General features: G+C 41.2%; 1 protein-coding gene across 2 annotated transcripts in view; it reads left to right on the top strand.

Annotated features, from left to right (window-relative positions):
- Positions 1-18,425, top strand: part of ATP10B (ATPase phospholipid transporting 10B (putative)) — a 295,336-nt gene extending 276,911 nt beyond the window's left edge. For both annotated transcript variants that reach the window (XM_064376502.1, XM_064376503.1), the window contains 2 exons: positions 11,276-11,463; positions 15,362-18,425. In XM_064376502.1, coding sequence (XP_064232572.1) covers positions 11,276-11,463; positions 15,362-15,809 — 636 coding nt within the window. In that variant the 3' untranslated portion in view covers positions 15,810-18,425. The remainder of the gene's footprint in view (positions 1-11,275; positions 11,464-15,361) is intronic.
- Positions 18,426-19,245: the final 820 nt, after the last annotated feature.

The following is a 19,245-nucleotide window of genomic DNA, read 5'->3' as shown; positions in this document are numbered from 1 at the left end:
AAGGCAAGATTAGAGAAAAAAGGGTAAAAAGGAATGAACAAAGTCTCCAAGAAATATGAGACTATGTGTAAATACCTAATCTACGTTTGATAGGTGTACCTGAATGTGACAGAGAGAATGAATCCAAGCTGGAAAATAAATACTCTTCAGAATATTATCCAGGAAAACTTCCACAACCTAGCAAGGCAGGCCAATATTCAAGTGCAGGAAATGCAGAGAACACCACAAAGACACTCCTCAAGAAGAGCAACCCCAAGGCACATAATCATTAAATTCACCAAGGTTGAAATGAAGGAGAAAATGCTAAGGGCAGCCAGAGAGAAAGCTCAGGTTACCCACAAAGGGAAGCCCATCAGACTCACAATAGATCTCTCAGCAGAAACCCTACAAGCCAGAAGAGAGTGGGGGCCAATATTCAACAACCTTAAAGAAAAGAACTTTCAACCCAGAATTTCATATCCAACCAAACTAAGCTTCATAAGTAAAGGAAAAATAAAATCCTTTGCGAACAAGCAAGTACTCAGAGATTTCATCACCACCAGGCCTACTTTACAAGAGCTCCTGAAAGAGGCACTACACATAGAAAGGAACAACCAGTACCAGCCACTCCAAAAACATACCAAATGGTAAAGAGCATCAACACAATGAAGAAACTGCATCAACTAATGGGCAAAACAGCCAGATAGCATCAAAATGGCACGATCAAATTCACACATAACAATATTAACCCTAAATGTAAATGGGCTAAATGCCCGAATCAAAAGACACAGACTGGCAAATTGGATAAAAACCCAAAACCCATTGGTGTACTGTATCCAGGAAACCCATCTCACATGCAAGGATGCACAAAAGCTTAAAATAAAGTGATGGAGGAAGATTTACCAAACAAATGGAGAACAAAAAAAGCAGGAGTTGCAATTCTCATCTCTGATAAAATAGACTTTAAAGCAACAAAGATCAAAAGAGACAAAGAAGGACATCACATAATGGTAAAAGGATCAATGCAACAAGAAGAGCTAATGATCCTAAATATATACGCACCTAATACAGGAGCACCCAGATACATGAGGCAAGTTCTTAATGACTTACAAAGAGACTTAGACTCCCACACAATAATAGTAGGAGACTTTAACACCCTATTATCAATATTAGATCAACGAGACAGAAAATTAACAAGGATAGCCAGGACTTGAACTCAGACCTGGACCAAGCAAACCTAATAAACATTTAAAAAACTCTCCACCACAAATCCACAGAATATACGTTCTTCTCAGCACCACATCACACCTACTCTAAAATTGATCACATAATGGGAAGTAAATCACTCCTCAGCAAATGCAAAAGAATGGAAACCATAACAAACAATATCTCAGACCACAGTGCAATCAAGTTAGAACTCAGAATTCAGAAACTAACTCAGAACCGCACAGCTTCATGGAAACTGAATGACTGGCTCTTGAATGTTGACTGGATAAACAATGAAATGAAGGCAGAAATAAAGATGTTCTTTGAAACCAATGAGAATGAAGACACAACATACCAGAATCTCTGGGACACATTTAAAGCAGTCTCTAGAGGAAAACATACAGCAATAAATGCTCACATGAGAAGCAAGGAAAGATCTAAAATTGACACCCTATTGTCAAAATTGAAAGAGCTAGAGGAGCAAGATAAAAAAAATTCAAAACCTAGCAGAAGACAAGAAATAACTAAGAGCAGAACTGAAGGAGATAGAGACACAAAAAAACCCTTCAAAAAAATCAATAAATCCAGGAGCTGGTTTTTCAAAAAGATCAACAAAATAGACAGACCACTAGCCAGATTAATAAAAAAAGGAAAGAGAGAAGAATCAAATAGATGCAATAAAAAATGATAAAGGATATATCACCACAGATTCCACAGAAATACAAACTATCATCAGAGATTATTACAAACAACTCTATGCACATAAACTAGTAAACCTGGAAGAAATGGATAAATTCCTGGACACTTGCACCCTCCCAAGCCTAAACCAGGAAGAAGTCAAAACTCTGAATAGACCAATAATAAGTTCTGAAGTTGAGGCAGAAATTAAGAGCCTGCCACCCAAAAAAAGCCCAGGTCCAGGCCAGGCGCGTTGGCTCATGCCTGTAATCCCAGCACTTTGGGAGGCCGAGGTGGGTGGATCACGAGGTCAAGAGATCAAGACCATACTGGTCAGCATGGTGAAAACCTGTCTCTACTAAAGATACAAAAAATTAGCTGGCCATGGTGGTGCGTGCCTGTAGTCCCAGCTACTCAGGAGGCTGAGGCAGGAAAATTGCCTGAACCCAGGAGGCGGAGGTTGCGGTGAGCTGAGATCACGCCATTGCACTACAGCCTGGGTAACAGAGCGAAACTCCATCTAAAAAAAAAAAAAGCCCAGGTCCAGATGTGTTCACAGCCGAATTCTACCAGACATACAAAGAGGAGCTGGTACCATTCCTTCTGAAACTATTCCAAACAATCCAAAAAGAGGGAATCTTTCCCAAATCATTTTATGAGACCAACATTGTCCTGATACCAAAACCCGGCAGAGACTCAGCAAGAAAAGAAAACTTCAGGCCAATATCCATGATGAACATAGATGCAAAAATCTTCAATAAAATACTGGCAAGCCGATTGCAACAGCACATCAAAAAGCTTATCCACTGGGATGCAAGCCTGGTTCGACATACACAAGTCTATAAATGTAATTCACCACATAAACAGAACCAAAGACAAAAACCACATGATTATCTCAATTGATACAGAGAAGGCCTTTGACAAAATTCAACAGCCCTTTATGCTAAAAACCCTCAATAAACCAGGTATTGATGGAACATATCTCAAAATAATAAAAGCTATTTCTGACAAACCAACAGCCAATATCATACTGAATGGGCAAAAACTGGAAGCATTCCCTTTGAAATCTGGCACTAGACAAGGATGACCTCTCTCACCACTCCTATTCAATATAGTACTGGAAGTTCTATCCAGAGCAATCAGGCAAGAAAAAGAAATGAAGGGTATTCAAATAGGAAAGGAGGAAGTCAAGTTGTCTCTATTTGCAGACGACATGATTATATATCTAGAAAACTCCATTGTCTCAGCCCAAAATCTCCTGAAACTGATAGGCAACTTCAGCAAAGTCTCAGGATACAAAATCAATGTGCAGAAATCACAAGCATTCCTATACACCAATAACAGACTTAAAGAGAGCCAAATCAAGAACGAACTGCCATTCACAATTGCTACAAAGAGAATAAAATACCTAGGAATATAACTAACAAGGAATGTGAAGGACCTCTTCAAGGAGAACTACAAACCACTGCTCAATGAAATAAGAGAGGACACAAACAGATGGAGAAACATTCCATTTTCATGGTTAGGAAGAATCAATATCATGAAAATGGCTATACTGCCCTAAGTAATTTACAGATTCAATGCTATCCCCATCAAACTACCAATGACCCTCTTCACAGAACTGGAAAAAACCACCTTAAACTTCATATGGAACCAAAAGAGAGCCCACAGAGCCAAGTCAATTCTAAGCAAAAGAACAAACTGGGAGGCATTACTCTACCAGACTTGAAACTATACTACAAGGCTACAGTAATCAAAACACATGTTACTGGTACCAAAACAGATATATAGACCAATGGAACAGAACAGAGGCCTCAGAGGCAACACAACATATCTACAACCATCCGATATTTGACAAACCTGACAAAAATAAGCAATGGGGAAAGGATTCCCTGTTTCATAAATGGTGTTGGGAAAACTGGCTAGCCATATGCAGAAAGCAGAGACTGGACCCCTTCCTGACACCTTACACTAAAATTAACTCCAGATGGATTAAAGACTTAAACATAAGACCTAACACCATAAAAACCCTAGAAGAAAATCTAGGCAAAACCATTCAGGACATAGGCGTAGGCAAGGACTTCATGACCAAAACACCGAAAGTATTGGCAACAGAAGCCAAAATAGACAAATGGGGCCTAATCAAACTCCACAGCTTCTGCACAGCAAAAGAAACAGTCACTAGAGTGAATCAGCAACCAACAGAATGGAATAAAATTTTTGCAGTCTACCCATCTGACAAAGGGCTGATATCCAAAATCTACAAAGAACTAAAACAGATTTACAAGAAAAAGCAAACAAGCCCATTCAAAAGTGTGCGAAGGATATGAACAGACACTTTACAAAAGAAGACATACATGAGGCCAACAAACATATGAAAAAATACTCATCATCACTGGTCATTAGAGAAATGCAAATCAAAACCACGTTGAGATACCATCTCACACCAGTTAGAATGGAGGTCATTTAAAAATCTGGAGATAACAGATGCTGGAGAGGATGTGGAGAAATAGGAACACTTTTACACTGTTGGTGGGAGTGTAAATTAGTTCAACCATTGTGGAAGACAGTATGGCCATTCCTCAAGGACCTAGAAATAGAAATTCCATTTGACCCAGCAATCCCATTACTGGGTTTATATCCAAAGGATTATAAATCGTTCTACTATAAGGACACATGCACACGAATGTTCATTGCAGCACAGTTCACAATAACAAAGACCTGGAATCAACCCAAATGCCCATCGATGATAGACTGGACAGGAAAAATGTGGCACATATACACCATGGAATATTATGCAGCCATCAAAAACGATGAGTTCACATCCTTTGTAGGGACATGGATAAACCTGGAAACCATCATTCTCAGCAACCTGACACAAGAACACAAAATCAAACATCGCATGTTCTCACTCATAGATGGGTATAGAACAATGGGAACACATGGACACAGGGAGGGGAGCACTATACACTGGGGTCTGTTGGGGGGAGTGGGGGGGACAGTGTGGGGTGGGTAGTTGAGGGGAGATAGCATGGGGAGAAATGCCAGATATGGGTGAAGGGGAAGAAGGCAGCAAATCACACTGCCACGTGTGCACCTATGCGACAACCTTGCATGTTTTTCACATGTACCCCAAAACCTAAAATGCAATTAAAAAAAAAAAAGACCTGGAACCAACCCAAATGCCCATCGATGATAGACTGGACAGGGAAAATGTGGCATATATACACCATGGAATATTATGCAGCCATCAAAAACGATGAGTTCGTGTCCTTTGTAGGGACATGGATGAACCTAGAAACCACCATTCTCAGCAAACTGACACAAGAACAGAAAATCAAACACCACATGTTCTCACTCATAGGTGGGTGTTGAACAATGAGAACACATGGACACAGGGAGGGGAGCATCACACACTGGGGTCTGTTGGGGGGAAATAGGGGAGGGACAGCAGGGAGTGGGGAGTTGGGGGGAGATAACATGGGGAGAAATGCCAGATATAGGTGATGGGGAGGAAGGCAGCAAATCATACTGCCATGTGTGTACCTATGCAACAATCTTGCATATTCTTCACATGTACCCACAAACCTAAAATGCAATAAAAATATAATAAAAAAAGAAAAGCTACACTATTAAGAGTAAGGCAAAATAAATTCTATTTTCAGATAAACTCTGTAAGGTTTACTACCTATAGATCCTCACAAAAAGAAGGAACATACTACTGCAAGAATATAAGAAACAAAAGCTAAAACTATGAGAAACAACATTAGGAAGGGCTATTCAGTAGGTAATTAAGTTATGCTAAAGCCTTCATAGTGGATAGGAGAATAAAAATACACATTTAACTATACATTTTTCCATAAAAGTTCACTTGTTTTAGTATCTTAACTACTAAAATGGAACAAAAAAAAATCTAGAAAACTGTCAATTTTGCAGAACGTAGGAAACATGAAAAAATGAGCAAAGAAAATAATGGCAAACAAATGCAAAATGAGATATTTAAATCTAAATATATCAGTACTCATAATAAATGTAAGTGGATTAAATTCTTCCTCTAAAAACAAAAATTACAGACTGGATTTTTTCATCCAGCAAAAAGAAGAAATGGACAAATTCACAATCATAGCTTGAGATTTTTATACAAATCTGAGAAACTGGCATAGATCAAATAGATTTAAAAAATAGAAGGGATATAGAAACTTTTAATAAATTATGTTTGATCTAATATATAAAACTTTGCTCAAACCAAATAACATACATTGTTTTCAAACATACACAGATCAGTTCCCAGAAAGAATTCTAAATCACAAAGGAATTTGAAAGAAAAAAATCCTAAAATCCATGTTTTCTGACAGCAAGCTATTTAAATTAGAAGCCAGCAATAAACAGGTAGCCACATAAAGCCTAACATGCTTAGAAATTTTGAAAGTCACTTCTAAACAACTTATGAAATAGAGTAAGTCATGATGGAAATTATAAATACCTCTTGCTGAAGGACCATAAAAATACTAGCACTTTTAATGGCAAAAACCACGAGTACTTTTGTACCAACCTAAGGGTTAGAAATCCCCTAGTTTGGGTTGCTCTCCAGCCCCAGGAAATCAATAATGATCTGTCTTAAGTAGGAGCAGTAATTCCTCTCCCTTCAGCAGTGATGGTCCAGGGTGGGCACATGATCTAGCTCTTAGCCAATGAGAAGTCAAGTGAACTCTGGGACTTTCTTTTATTAATAGGATAGGGTCGTGAAGTAAAGCCTTCTGTCCCACCTTTTCCTTCCTGCTTTTGTCAGTATCCTGTGATCAAATGATGTGTGGCACTGCAGCCACTGTTTCAGGCAGTGAGTTTAAGGACGAAGACAATTGCTGGAGATGCCAGAGCAGAAATATGAGAAGAGCTTGGATTCTTGGACACACTGAGTCTCTGCCACAACTTTGGAGTTGCCAGCCTTCAGATGTTTTGCTAGAAAATATGATATTTCTTCTTTGTTTAAGCCGCTATCAGCCTGGCACACTGTCACTTGCAGTTGTAAATATTATAACGAATGCCATCACATTCCCATTGCCATATTCCCCAGATTACCTTCAGAGAAGGAAACTAAAGCTAGCAAGCCCTTGAAGGTTCAGGGATCAGCGTTCCAGCTAAGGTGTTTAGACTTTTCCTGGGAGGGAGATGTGTTCTGAAGATCCTCCCATCTCCAATGTGCCAACATCTACCTATGATACTTAACCTCTCCCTGGCTTCACATCCTACCATGGCTCCCCATTGCTCTTAGGACGGAGTCCAAACTCCTACTTATGGGCCTGTAACATCTGGTTCTTGCTGTCCCCCTGGCATTACCAGTGATGCTTCCTACTTCATATTAGACCCCAGCCAGACCAAGTTAGTTTTAGTTCTCGAATACCCTATCTCACTTCTAGGCCTCTGCATTTGCTAATTTCTCTCCCTCTTCCCCCATTTCCTCTGGCTCTCTCCTCATCCTTCAGGCCTCATCTCAAATGTTTTGCCTCCTCCAAGAGGCTTTCCTTGTTATCTAGACTGGATTCTGTAACCCCTTGGGCTCCCAGTGCACCTTGTGATTCCTCTTATTAAACACTTATTGAACTGAATTGTGATTTGTTTTCATAACTGCTATGCACTATGCTGCTTTCAGTTCTTTTTCCTAACTTCTGACCCTGCTTACCAAATGCTGGCTTAAGCTCATGGCCAGATTCTTGGCTGCAGACTCAATGACAATTGCTTCCCATAGCCTCTCCATCACCTTTTTGCAGTCACATCTGCAGTTGGATGTGCTTGGTTTCTCAATTTGGTGACTTCTATCCTTTAAGTCCTCTTCTAGTCTTCACCTTCCCATTCCTCTTACAATTATGGGAGGTCTAGTCCCTGTAGTAAATCTCTTATCCTAGACAATTACAGTGACTCTGCTCCCCTGACTGATACACAATGCAGAGCAGGCACTGTCTCTGAGCTTTGGAGAAGGACACATGATCCAGAACCCCATCCAGACAATTCTACCCCACCCTATCCACAGTGATTGGTTCAAGTATGTACATATGACCCAGTCCTGGCCAATCAGACCCTGCCTTAGGATTTTCGTTGAGAAGCAGGAGCAGTCTTTGTATTGTGGTTGCTGAGTCTATTGTTTGGAAGCCTTGAGCAACTGGCAAATTCTTGCCATAATGTAGAAAGGACTACTGGAGAATGAAGCCAACAGAGAGGATAGCAGGATGAAGAAAGGGAGAGGTACAGAATCCATGGAACATTGCTGAGTGCCTACATCCAGCTTTGCCTGAAGCTAAACCTGTCTCTAGGCTTATTATAGCTCAAGTCAGTAACAGTTGGTTTTTTGTACCATCTAGTCAAAAGAGCCTGGCCAATGTGTGAACAATAACTATCTGTTAAATGAATGAATCTCAAATTGACTGTGGCTATTTAGGGTTTTTTTAAAAAATTTGTTTAATCCACTTATTTTTCCTTTTAGAAGAAAAAAAGGAATTTAGAGTTTTGGTGTTACATGAAAAATGACTAAATAGAATCCCTAGGAAGGGATTTTAATCATCATTTAATCCAATGCTTTTTTATTATAGATAGGGAAATTGAGGGTCAAATGGGGTATTCAACTTGCCAAGATCACATAGCCAGCTAGAGAATGTATAATCTGAATATGCTCATAAGGAAACATCAGACAAATGTAAAATGAGCATTATTCCTTTTTTAAACAAAAAGATGGTTGGTAGGGTGAGAGTATTCCAGTATTTTTCAGAAATGTCAATGCCATCAAAGACAAAAGCTATGAAATATTCCAGATTAAGGAGACTAAAGACATGAAAACTAAGTATAATATTTGACCCTTAACTGGATTCTGTACTGAAGGGGAAAAAAACACACCTTGAGGACATTATTGGATCAATTAACAAAATTGGAATATAAAAAAATTTTAGCTTGTTAAATTAATTTTAGCAATGTTAAGTCTGGTAAAATTTACCAAAATGTAGTCAAAAATCATTCAGCAAGCCTGAATAAGCCAAATTCTATCCCCAAAAACATGAGACCCAAAGGATTTAAAGTTTGATCAAACTTGTAAAGAACAGGCAATCTTCTATATCAATTTTGTCATGGAATAAAAATATAGAAAAAGATAAGTGTCTTAGTCTGTTTATGCTACTGCAATAGAGTACCTGAGACTAGGTAATTTACAAAGACTAGAAATGTATTTCTCATAGTTCTGGGGGCTGGTAAGTCCAAGATCAAGGCACCAGCAGGTTCAGTGTCCAGTGAGGGCTGCTTCCTGCTTCCAAGATTATGTCCTCTTGCTGCATCTTTTGGAGGGGAAGAAGGCAAAAAAAAGATGAATGCTGTGTCCTCACAAGGCATAAATAGATGAAACACTGTGTCTTCACATGGTGGAAGGGCAAAAAGGCATTAGGATGCTCCTATCATCTTCTTTTATAAGGGCACTAATTCATTCATGAGGGAATATCTTTCATGACTTAATCACTTCTAAAAGGCCCCTCCTCTTAATGCTATCACAGTGGGTATTAGGTTTCAACATATGAGTTTAGAGGAAGCACATATGGTTAAAATGTGCTTAAACCATAGCAATAAGCAATTCATTTTTCGTGGCTAGAATAACTGATATCAAAATGGGCATGGGCAATTCAAGAAAAGAAGATTACAGACCAATCTCACTAATTAACATAGATGTAGAAAAAATATTTTTTTTTTTGAGATGGAGTCTCGCTCTTGTCACCCAGGCTGGAGTGCAGAGGCGCAATTCTTAACTCACTGCAACCTCCGCCTCCCAGGTTCAAGTGATTCTCCTGCCTCAGCCTCCAAAGCAGCTAGGATTATAGGCACATATCACCAAGCCCAATGATTATTATTTTGTATTTGTAGTAGAGACAGGGTTTCACCATGTTGCCCAGGCTGGTCTTGAACTCCTGACCTCCAGTGATCCACCCACCTTGGCCTCCCAAAGTGCTGGGATTACAGGCATGAGCCACTGCACCCAGCCAGAGGTAGAAAATTCTAAATAAAATACTGACAAGTCATTTTGGGAGTGTGTTAAAGATGATAAAGCATAACGAAGGAACTTCCCTATCCTGTTAGTAGATCTTAAACTCTAACGAGTTATTTGAAAACAGCTAGAGGAATTTAAAGTACTCATACTTTTTGGTGCAATTCTAAGCATACACCTCAGAAACACTCTTGCACATGTATATATGGAGACATGTACAAGAAAAAAAAAGCCTAAATGTTCATCAATGAGAAAAATAAGTTGTGGCATGTTCATACCACGTAATAGTTAAAATGAATGCACTAGAGCTATGTCTTTCAGCATAGATAAAACTTTAAAGTGGTAGTCCCCAACCTTTTGGCCACCAGGGACCAGTTTCATAGAAGGCAACTGAAGGGTGGGGTGGTTTGGAATGAAACTGTTCCACCTCAGATCATCAGGCATTTAAGTCTTATAAGGAGCATCCAGCCTAGATCCCTTACATGCGCAGTTCACAATAGGGTTCTCATGCTCCTATGAGAATCTAATGTCACCACTAATCTGAGAGGAGATGGAGCTCAGGTGGTAATGCTCACTTGTCAACCACTCATCTCCTGCCATGCAGCCGAGTTCCTAATGGGAATGGACTGTTACTGGTCCATGGTCCAGGAGTTGGGAACCCCTTTTTTAAGTATAAAATCAAGTGAAAAAAGCTGCAGAAGTGTCTTTGCCTTCTCAGGCTGTCATAATATCTGCCATCAGGCTGTCATCAAGCTGAGTGGCTTAAATAACAGATTTATTTCTCATGGTTCTGGAGGCTGAAAGCCCAAGATCAGTGCAGCAGCTGATTCAGTGTCTGGTTCAGGCCCTCTTCCTTCCTGGACAGCTGCCTTCGAGCTATATTATTACTCGCATGGCTGAATGAAAGAAGGATCAAATCTATCTCCTGTCTCTTCTTATAAGGGCACTAATCTCATTCAGGAGGGCTCCCCCTAATCACCTTCAAAAGGCCCCACATGCAAATGCTATCACATTGGAGATTAGGGTTTAAACATATTACCTTGGGAGTAGGAGGACAAAAAGTCTCACATGAAACATGATTCTATTTATCCAACATTCAAAAACAGGCTATGTAGGGAAACCTAGATGGGTGGTAAACCCACAAAGGATAGCATAGAAATTATCACCAAAAGCAGGGTGAGACAGAAGAATAAGGTCTTCTGGGGTATGTGTGTTCAATTCTACATGGCAACAATTTGGGCATTTGCTTTATAATGATATATTAAACTGCACACTTTTTGAATTTTGTGTGTGTTGCATTTCAAAAGTAGTTTGAAACAAAGTTAACCAAGTAGTGTGACCACCCTGCTTCCTAATCTCAGCTATACCTTCAACGTGTTTACTTCTTTTCCTCCACAGACCATTTTCCATGGGCTCGTGCTCCTCGGCAGCTTCCTGATGTACTTTCTGGTATCCCTCCTGTACAATGCCACCTGCGTCATCTGCAACAACCCCACCAATCCCTACTGGGTGATGGAAGACCAGCTATCAGACCCCACTTTCTACCTCGTCTGCTTTCTCACACCAGTTGTGGCTCTTCTCCCAAGGTTTGAGCACTGGGGCTCTTTTTCCTTCATAGAGTTACCAATCTCCCCTTAATAAGCCATTTTTATAACCCAAGGGTTAGGAGTTTGACTTCTGCTAAGATCCTGGAGGGTACGGTTTCAGAAAGAGCTAGGACAGAAAGAACAATGAACAACCAGGAGGCAAATAACATAGACTGTGGTCCCAGGTGAGCCACAAAGTAGTGAAGTCACCAAGTCAGTGTGACTTCAGTTGTGACATCTATAAAATGGGAATAGCAATTCCTACTCTCCTGTCTTACAATTTGTGTGTGTGTGTGATAAGGAATTATTTTGAGCTGCTCTATGGTTCTTTTTTATTTTAGTTCAGGAATCTCATACTCAAATGCCTACAGGGACAAGCCAGCAAGTGCAGCAAGCCAGATGGAGGGCAGACATTAGAAAAAAGAACTTCTCAGCTTCCATCATGGCCACAAGGAAAGATCAAATGCTTCAGAGTCATCTCAGAAATTCAAATTTTGCATGAAATTGCCAATGTTTAAATATTATTCAAATTTGTCTAAATGCACCCCTTCCATACAAGACCTCCATTAGTCAAATAAATTATCCATGCCCAGGGACTACGTTGGATATTTCCAGGTTAAACCCTCTGCAGTAAATGTACCTTTTCCAGAAAAATAGCAACAGCAATTATAAATGCCTTGCCTTTCTTTGGAGCTCACTCTTGACATAGGCTCTCCCGTCTAGCCTCTCATTTTGTTTTTGCCATGAGCTAAGTGTTGGGCAGACCTACGGTTCTAGTACCCCGCTCATGGGACAGCTGAAGTATCAAGAGGGACCAGAATGTGTTCACAGGCCTAACACAAATCATAGTGGGATCTAGATTCTCCCAACTCAAAGGCCAGTGTTCTATTCTGCAGCCCACACTCTCTAGTCAGAGCAGTGGACTTGACAATGATGTGCACACAGGCAAGACTTAGCCTCTCCATCCCGAGGATGTCACAACTCTGAACGTCACTATTAAGCATTTTATCATTCTAAACTATAACGAATAGACAATTACAACATTATACAGAACTTGTTTTATCCCAAAATTAGAGAGCCATCAACCAGCCTTACTTCCTTTAACATAAGTTCGGTGGTTTGCTTAACCTAGCTTCTCTTGTCCCTACATTCTGCATTCTGTCTTCTTTTTTTTTTTGAGAAGGAGTTTCACTCTTGTTATCCAGGCTGGAGTGCAATGGCACGATCTCGGCTCACTGCAACCTCCACCTCTTGGGTTCAGGCAATTCTCCTGCCTCAGCCTCCTGAGTAGCTGGGATTACAGGCACGCGCCACCATGCCCAGCTAATTTTTTGTATTTTTAGTAGAGACAGGGTTTCACCATGTTGACCAGGATGGTCTCAATCTCTTGACCTCGTGATCCACCCGCCTCGGCCTCCCAAAGTGCTGGGATTACAGGTGTGAGCCACCACGCCCGGCAGTCTTCTAACTTTATATTCTCTCCATAAAGAGAAATCACTATCATGGATTTAAAAATTATTTTTAGCAGATGACTCTTCCCATAAATTATCAGCCCAGACCTCTCTTATGAATTCCAGACACATCTTTCTAGCAACTTATTCATCACCTCCACTGGGCATATTAAGTCTGAGGAAACTGGGAGACATTTCTAATTGAATTCATGACTCCACCCTCTGTCACCAGCACCACCCCAGAAATCTGGGTATCTCCAGAGTTTCTTTCAGCAAATACTACCCACTTAGGACAAAGGCAGGCCCCAGGAAATTATTCTTGACATCACTTGCCAACTCATGCCTATATCTAGCCTTTCACCAAGTACTGACAGTTCTATCTACGATGTATTTCTCAAACCCATCTACTATTTCCATTTCTACAGCCACTACTACCAATAGACTATTGCCCTTCCACCCCAAATTACTTCAGTAGTCTCCTGTTGGATCTCACTCTAGTCCATTAACATTGGCTCAAAGTGTGATCATGTCACCTGTTCATAACCCTCCAAGGGCTTCCCAAGACCTCTGCAATAAAGCACAAAACCATAAACGTAGCCCACAGTTCCTGCCAGCTCTGCTTCTGCCAACCCCTCCTGGGTCATATTCTCCTGCTTGTATCATCACTCCCCAAGCTTCAGCCAGTTGTAACTAGGTTTTGATTCTCATCCCCTTGGTGTGGCTACCTCCTATGCATCTTGCAGTTTTCAGCTTTAAAAGGTTATTTTGTGTAAATCTTTCCCCCAAGCCACCGCCTTCCTCCTCCATTCATTTATTCAACAAATACTTTTCAAGTCCCCACAATGGCCCAGGCCCTCAAGAAACTGAGCCATCAACACAAAAGACAAGATCTTCCTGTCATGTAACATGTGAATCCAGTTATAAACGGAGGGACATTTCCTTAAGGAAGAAGCAGTTAGGTGCTGATGGGACATGGGCTTGAGAAATATATAGCGGGTGGAACTGTCAGCACTTCCTTCCTTGAGGAAGAAGCATTTAATTTCAGTGATCAGGTGTCTGACACTCTCATTGCCTTCTCTATTTATAACCATATCCCCGGGTTACATTCAGCAAGGATCTTGTCTTTCCTATTCGTGGCTTAATCCCTTGGGGGCCTGGCCCACTGTAGCAACTTGAAAAGCATTTGTTGAATAAATGAATGGAGGAGGAAGACAGTGGCTTGAGGGAAAGATTTACACTAAGGAAATTCCAGTTTTGAAGCAAAAAGTCAAATATTTTCTGGGACATATACATGGTCCCTACGACCTCCCGGGGTGAGATGAGAGAGAATGGAGAAAAGTTTATCAGGTTCCACGAGATCTATTGTAATTTTCAGAAACCTCTTGCCCACTGGTGGGGGTTGCGGCGGGGTGGTCACCCTGCAGCTTTTAGACATAGTGGAAGAATGGGAGCCTTCCTGCTTATAAGGCTTTAAACATAAAACATTTTTAAAGACTGTCTTTGGGAATGACCTTAGATGTACTCCAGGCCAAATGGATTATTTTTTAGATAAAGCAATGGACATCCAGAAACTGGATGTGAGTTGCCCAGTGCCACAAGCTTGTGTATATTTTCTCCATATACCACATAGTTTTATTCACATTCTCACCCCTTTTCCTTGCCTACACTTTGAACAAAGAGAAGATTCTAAACACAAATGAAGAATCCCAATTCCAGAGTCTACTACAGACTGTATGCAGCTTGGCAGGGGGATAAAAACCTTGAGTCAGTCAACAGGGAGATCTGTTAACATCTCAGGAGACCTTGGGAATCTCACCTCACCTCTTAGGGCCCTTACTTCTTTATCGGGAAAATCGTGGTAATATGATGACACTGTCAAGTCAGCAAGGTCCACAGATTCAAGAAAAGAACATGGATTTTAAAACTACTTTAAAATGCTCAAGTTTCACAAAGGCTTAACATGACAGAGCAATTAAATTTGCCTAAATTGGAGTAGCCCAGAAATAGAAAGGACTGTTTTGTGTGTGAAGAATAAGAGACAAGTCTTTGGATTCACAGTGTGTGCTCCTGACCATAGCTCACGTGTGGCTGTAGACAAATCATTAAATCTCTCAGTCCCTCAGTTTCCTCATTTGTACGCAGAAGCAAACAAAAGTAACAACTGCATAGGATTGTTGGGAAAATAAAATGAGTTAATAATGCATAAAGCACTTAGAATAGTCCTGGTATATAATAAATGTTAGCTTTTATGTTTTGTTGTTGTTACTTTTGTTGTTGAGCTCCCCAAGACTAGAGGTGCCCGAACATGGATTTAATAATCATCAGCTAGGAGTGCAGTAAAGAGGATCTTGCCCAGGGAGTTGGATTGTAAAGACCCCCTTTCAATGCTAAAGCTTATGAAGTCAACAGAAATCAGAAAATATCTTTTTTCTGTTATTTCCTACCAGGTGCTTTTTCCTATCTCTACAAGGAACCTATGGGAAGTCTCTAATCTCAAAAGCTCAGAAAATTGACAAACTCCCCACAGACAAAAGAAACCTAGAAATCCAGAGTTGGAGAAGCAGACAGAGGCCTGTCCCTGCCCCTGAAGTGGCTCGACCCACCCACTACTCAGTGTCATCTATCACAGAACAGGACTTCAGTGCCAGCACCCCAAAGAGCTCTAACCCTCCCAAGAGGAAGAACACAGAAGAGTGGATGATCCACGAACAGAGATGCGGCAGAGAGTGCATGAGGGATGACTCATGCTCAGGGGACTCCTCAGCTAAACTTTCATCCGGGGAGCACCTGCTGGGGCCTCATAGGAAAATGGCCTACTCAAGAGGACAGACTGATATGTCCCGGAACTCAAAGAGGGGCAGCCATCGCCGATCCCAGAGTTCACTGACCATATGAGGAGCTACAGAAATCCATACAAACTCAACAGAGGCCACCCAATCACTGGCCCAAGTAAGCCTTGACCCCTTCCTCTTCATAGAGGAAACATTGTGCCAGAGTTATTCTTTTTTTCCCCAATAAGCTTGACTTCCTTGGAGGAAGTGCTGGTCCCAAGGGGTTTGACACAAAGACTGGAAAACCAGTCGGCCTCTAGTTTTCTGTGGCTGCCAGGCAGCACATCTTGCAGAGTTTAGATAAGGAGGCTGTTTTTGTTGCACTGAGTTCTCAAATTGGTTTAACCCAAAACCATTCTTCTGACCCTCTAGATAAGTGCAGCCTACAATCCAATGCAATTGGGCCATAAGTTTCCAAGATTCCAAGAAGTATATCAACCCAAGCAATATCTCAGGGTATGGAAGTTTCTGGGTTTATTTACCTCTCAGTGCCCAGAGTTAAAGTTTCAGAAGAGACTTGTGCAGCCCTAAGAGACTTAGGGCTTCATCTCAAGTGTATTGCCATGATGGCCAAGGTGGGGTTATCCCTTCCATGCACAAAGAGTTGGTTCTGCTTTTTGTCTCTAAGCCAAAGAAAAGCCACATCTAAAAATGAAAAGTGTATTTTAGCTCAGTGCCACAGACTCTTCTGAGGGTTGTAGGGTCACAGCTAGTGTAAGAGGCATGAAGAATAGACATGCAAAAGGGAACAGATGCACCAGAGACCCCTGTTTTGGTTGACAGACCATATGTCCCAACATCTGGGGAATCTGACAAAAGGACACAGGCAGCACTTTTTTTTCTTTTTGAGGCGGAGTCACTCTGTCACCCAGGATGGAGTGCAATGACATGGTCTTGGCTCACTGCAACTTCCGCCTCCCGGGTTGAAGTGATTCTCCTGCCTCAGCCTCCCAAGGAGCTGGGATTACAGGCGCCTGCCACCACACCCAGCTAATTTTTGTATTTTTAGTAGAGACAGGGTTTCACCATGTTGGCCAGGCTGGTCTCGAACTCCTGACCTCATGATCCACCCACCTAGGCCTCCCAAAGTGCTGGGATTACAGGCATGAGCCACCATGCCTATCCAGCGGCAGTTTTTTAAAGCTATTTATTGCGTTTATTTTTAAATAAAATTACTCATCCTCATTCAGCACTTAGAACAAAAGAAAAGAAAACCCTGTTAATCAGGAAATATAAGCACATCTGACCAGAAAAGGCCCATATGATAGAGCAACCCAGAGCTTAAACAATGACATCTTCAAGGGTAGGGCTAACATGAAGCCCCATTCAGCTTATTCCAGAATACCACCCTCTGGAAGACACTGGCCTTCTTCAGTTAGAGAGAGTCAGAGGAAGTGTCACTTCACAGGGAAAAGAAGGATTATATAGACTTCTTATCCCTAAAGGTTATAAATGTCAGATATATAAAAGAGCTCAAAACAGTGTTAAGAGAATGAACAGTAGAATTTTAATAGGCTGTCAAGAGAAGCCAAGTCTGCTCTGGGAAAGTATAGCCTACCCCTAATCTTGTAAAATAAGTCAGAAAGAGTTACTGGGCCACCTTAAGCTAGTACCTATATATTAGGTAAAAAGTACAGAAATAGATGCACTAAGTGTGGTGAGTCTTTGAGCCTACAAGTCATGCCACCAGCCATGAGTTGACCTATCACTTGAGTAACTCCTCAGCAAAGATACCAGAAAACATTCGATCAAGTTGGCAAATGGCGCAGGGAGCTGGCCCTCTGACCATCTTCCTGCCAAACCTGGACTGGAAGGACCATTTGCAGCACCCTCCTGGAGCCAATGCGCTGTGTCTCACTGCCTCTGCTACATAATGATGCCAGGACTAGCCAGCTGGTGGGTATTTGGGGGAATCCTGCAAGAGGATTGCCCAGGAAGGGGCAGGTACACATACCAGGAAAAGCAGTGATGATGTGAATTGTTCCTAGTGAGGGGATTGAGTCAAAACCTGGATCTCAGGTACCCCGATTTTTCACTCAAACAATTTCTGGCTACTACTAAAAGCCAGAAAGGACAGAACAGTGGCCTTAGGAGATCTGAGTTTGAGTCCTTGCTCTGCCTCCATTCTCCCTAGGATGCAGGAGCCTTGAAGCAGGATGCCACACCTGCAAGTTGGTTGAGTGCCTTTCTTCCCAGGCTTGATATAAGTATTAAGTCAAAATTACGTGAAACCCAGTGGTAAAAAGCCTCAGAAAGCTGTAACACCCTCAGTAATAACAAAAGGGATTTTTATTTCAGGGCTAAGGGGAAAAGAGATGATGGAGAAGTTAAAAAAAAAAAAGTCTCATCCTCTTCCTAAGTTCCAAACTATAGCCAACATTCTGATGCTGCTTGTTTTCTTGTATGACCAACCATCCCAGTTTGCCTGGGACTTTCTCATTTTTACAGAGGTCCAAATCCTAAGAAACTGGGCTAACTGGTACAACTGGTCACCTACTCTTGCACCTCTGTAAATCAAGCCAACTGTGACCATCCAATGTGCCATCTTACAGGGAAACGTTATAACAACTATTCCCCCATAACATAACGCTAATGATTGTACTTAATACATTTTTGTACTTTTATGATATTTTACTGATTGGAAATATGTCATCCTTTATTAAAAAAAAATATGATTTTCCATAGTTGCCTGCCAACCTAAGTTCATATTATTCTTCTTTTATATTATCATCACTAGTTCTGAGGGCTTTCTCATCCACCCATCCTCTTTTGCACTCATTCATTTATTCATTCATTCATCTATCTATCCAATAAGTTTCTGTTAAGCCCCTACTAGATGCCTGACAATGTGTGAGGTTTTATGAGGAGCTCAATCTGTCTTTGAGAAGCTCATATGTTTGTTGAACATCCCATGCCACCAACCCCCACTGAAAGTATAGAGTATCAGGAACATACTTGGCTATCGGACCCAACATGAAAGTAGGACACAAACCAAAAGGACTGTAAGGATTAGAAGCAGCACATGCAATCTGGCACTTTAACCTGGCTACTGCTCTCCTCCTGGAAGCCCACCACCAACCTCAAATCCAGACTGATTTATTCAATCAGTATCAACTGTGTACCTGTTCGACATAGCACTGTGATAGGCAGCAAGGATAAAATAGGGAACAAAAATAAGCCCAGTTCCTGCTGTTAAAAAAAAATTCCCAATCTAGAAAGGGAGACAGATAATATGAAGGAAGCCAATCAATGTGATATTACACACTATGAGAGGAGGCAAGAATGTAGATGAGAGGAGGGGTTCCCAGGATAGTCAGAGAAGGCTTCTCCAAGAAGGATATTTCAGCTGAGACCTCAATCATGAGCCCAAGACAGCAAAGAAGGGCCCTTCCAGAGAATTAAGTACAAAAGCCCCAAGGAAGGAGAAGAGTTTGGCGTATTTAAGGAAAAGGAAGGAAGTTAGTGTGGCTAGAAGTCGACAAGACAGAGGAGGTGCCAGG

This window comes from Aotus nancymaae, unplaced genomic scaffold (genome assembly GCF_030222135.1).
Source record: "Aotus nancymaae isolate 86718 unplaced genomic scaffold, 86718_ANA_hifiasm-v0.15.2.pri h1tg000015l_0, whole genome shotgun sequence".
Classification (NCBI taxonomy): domain Eukaryota; kingdom Metazoa; phylum Chordata; class Mammalia; order Primates; family Aotidae; genus Aotus; species Aotus nancymaae.
Note: the sequence above shows the minus strand (reverse complement) of the source record. Positions and strands in the feature narration are given on the sequence as shown.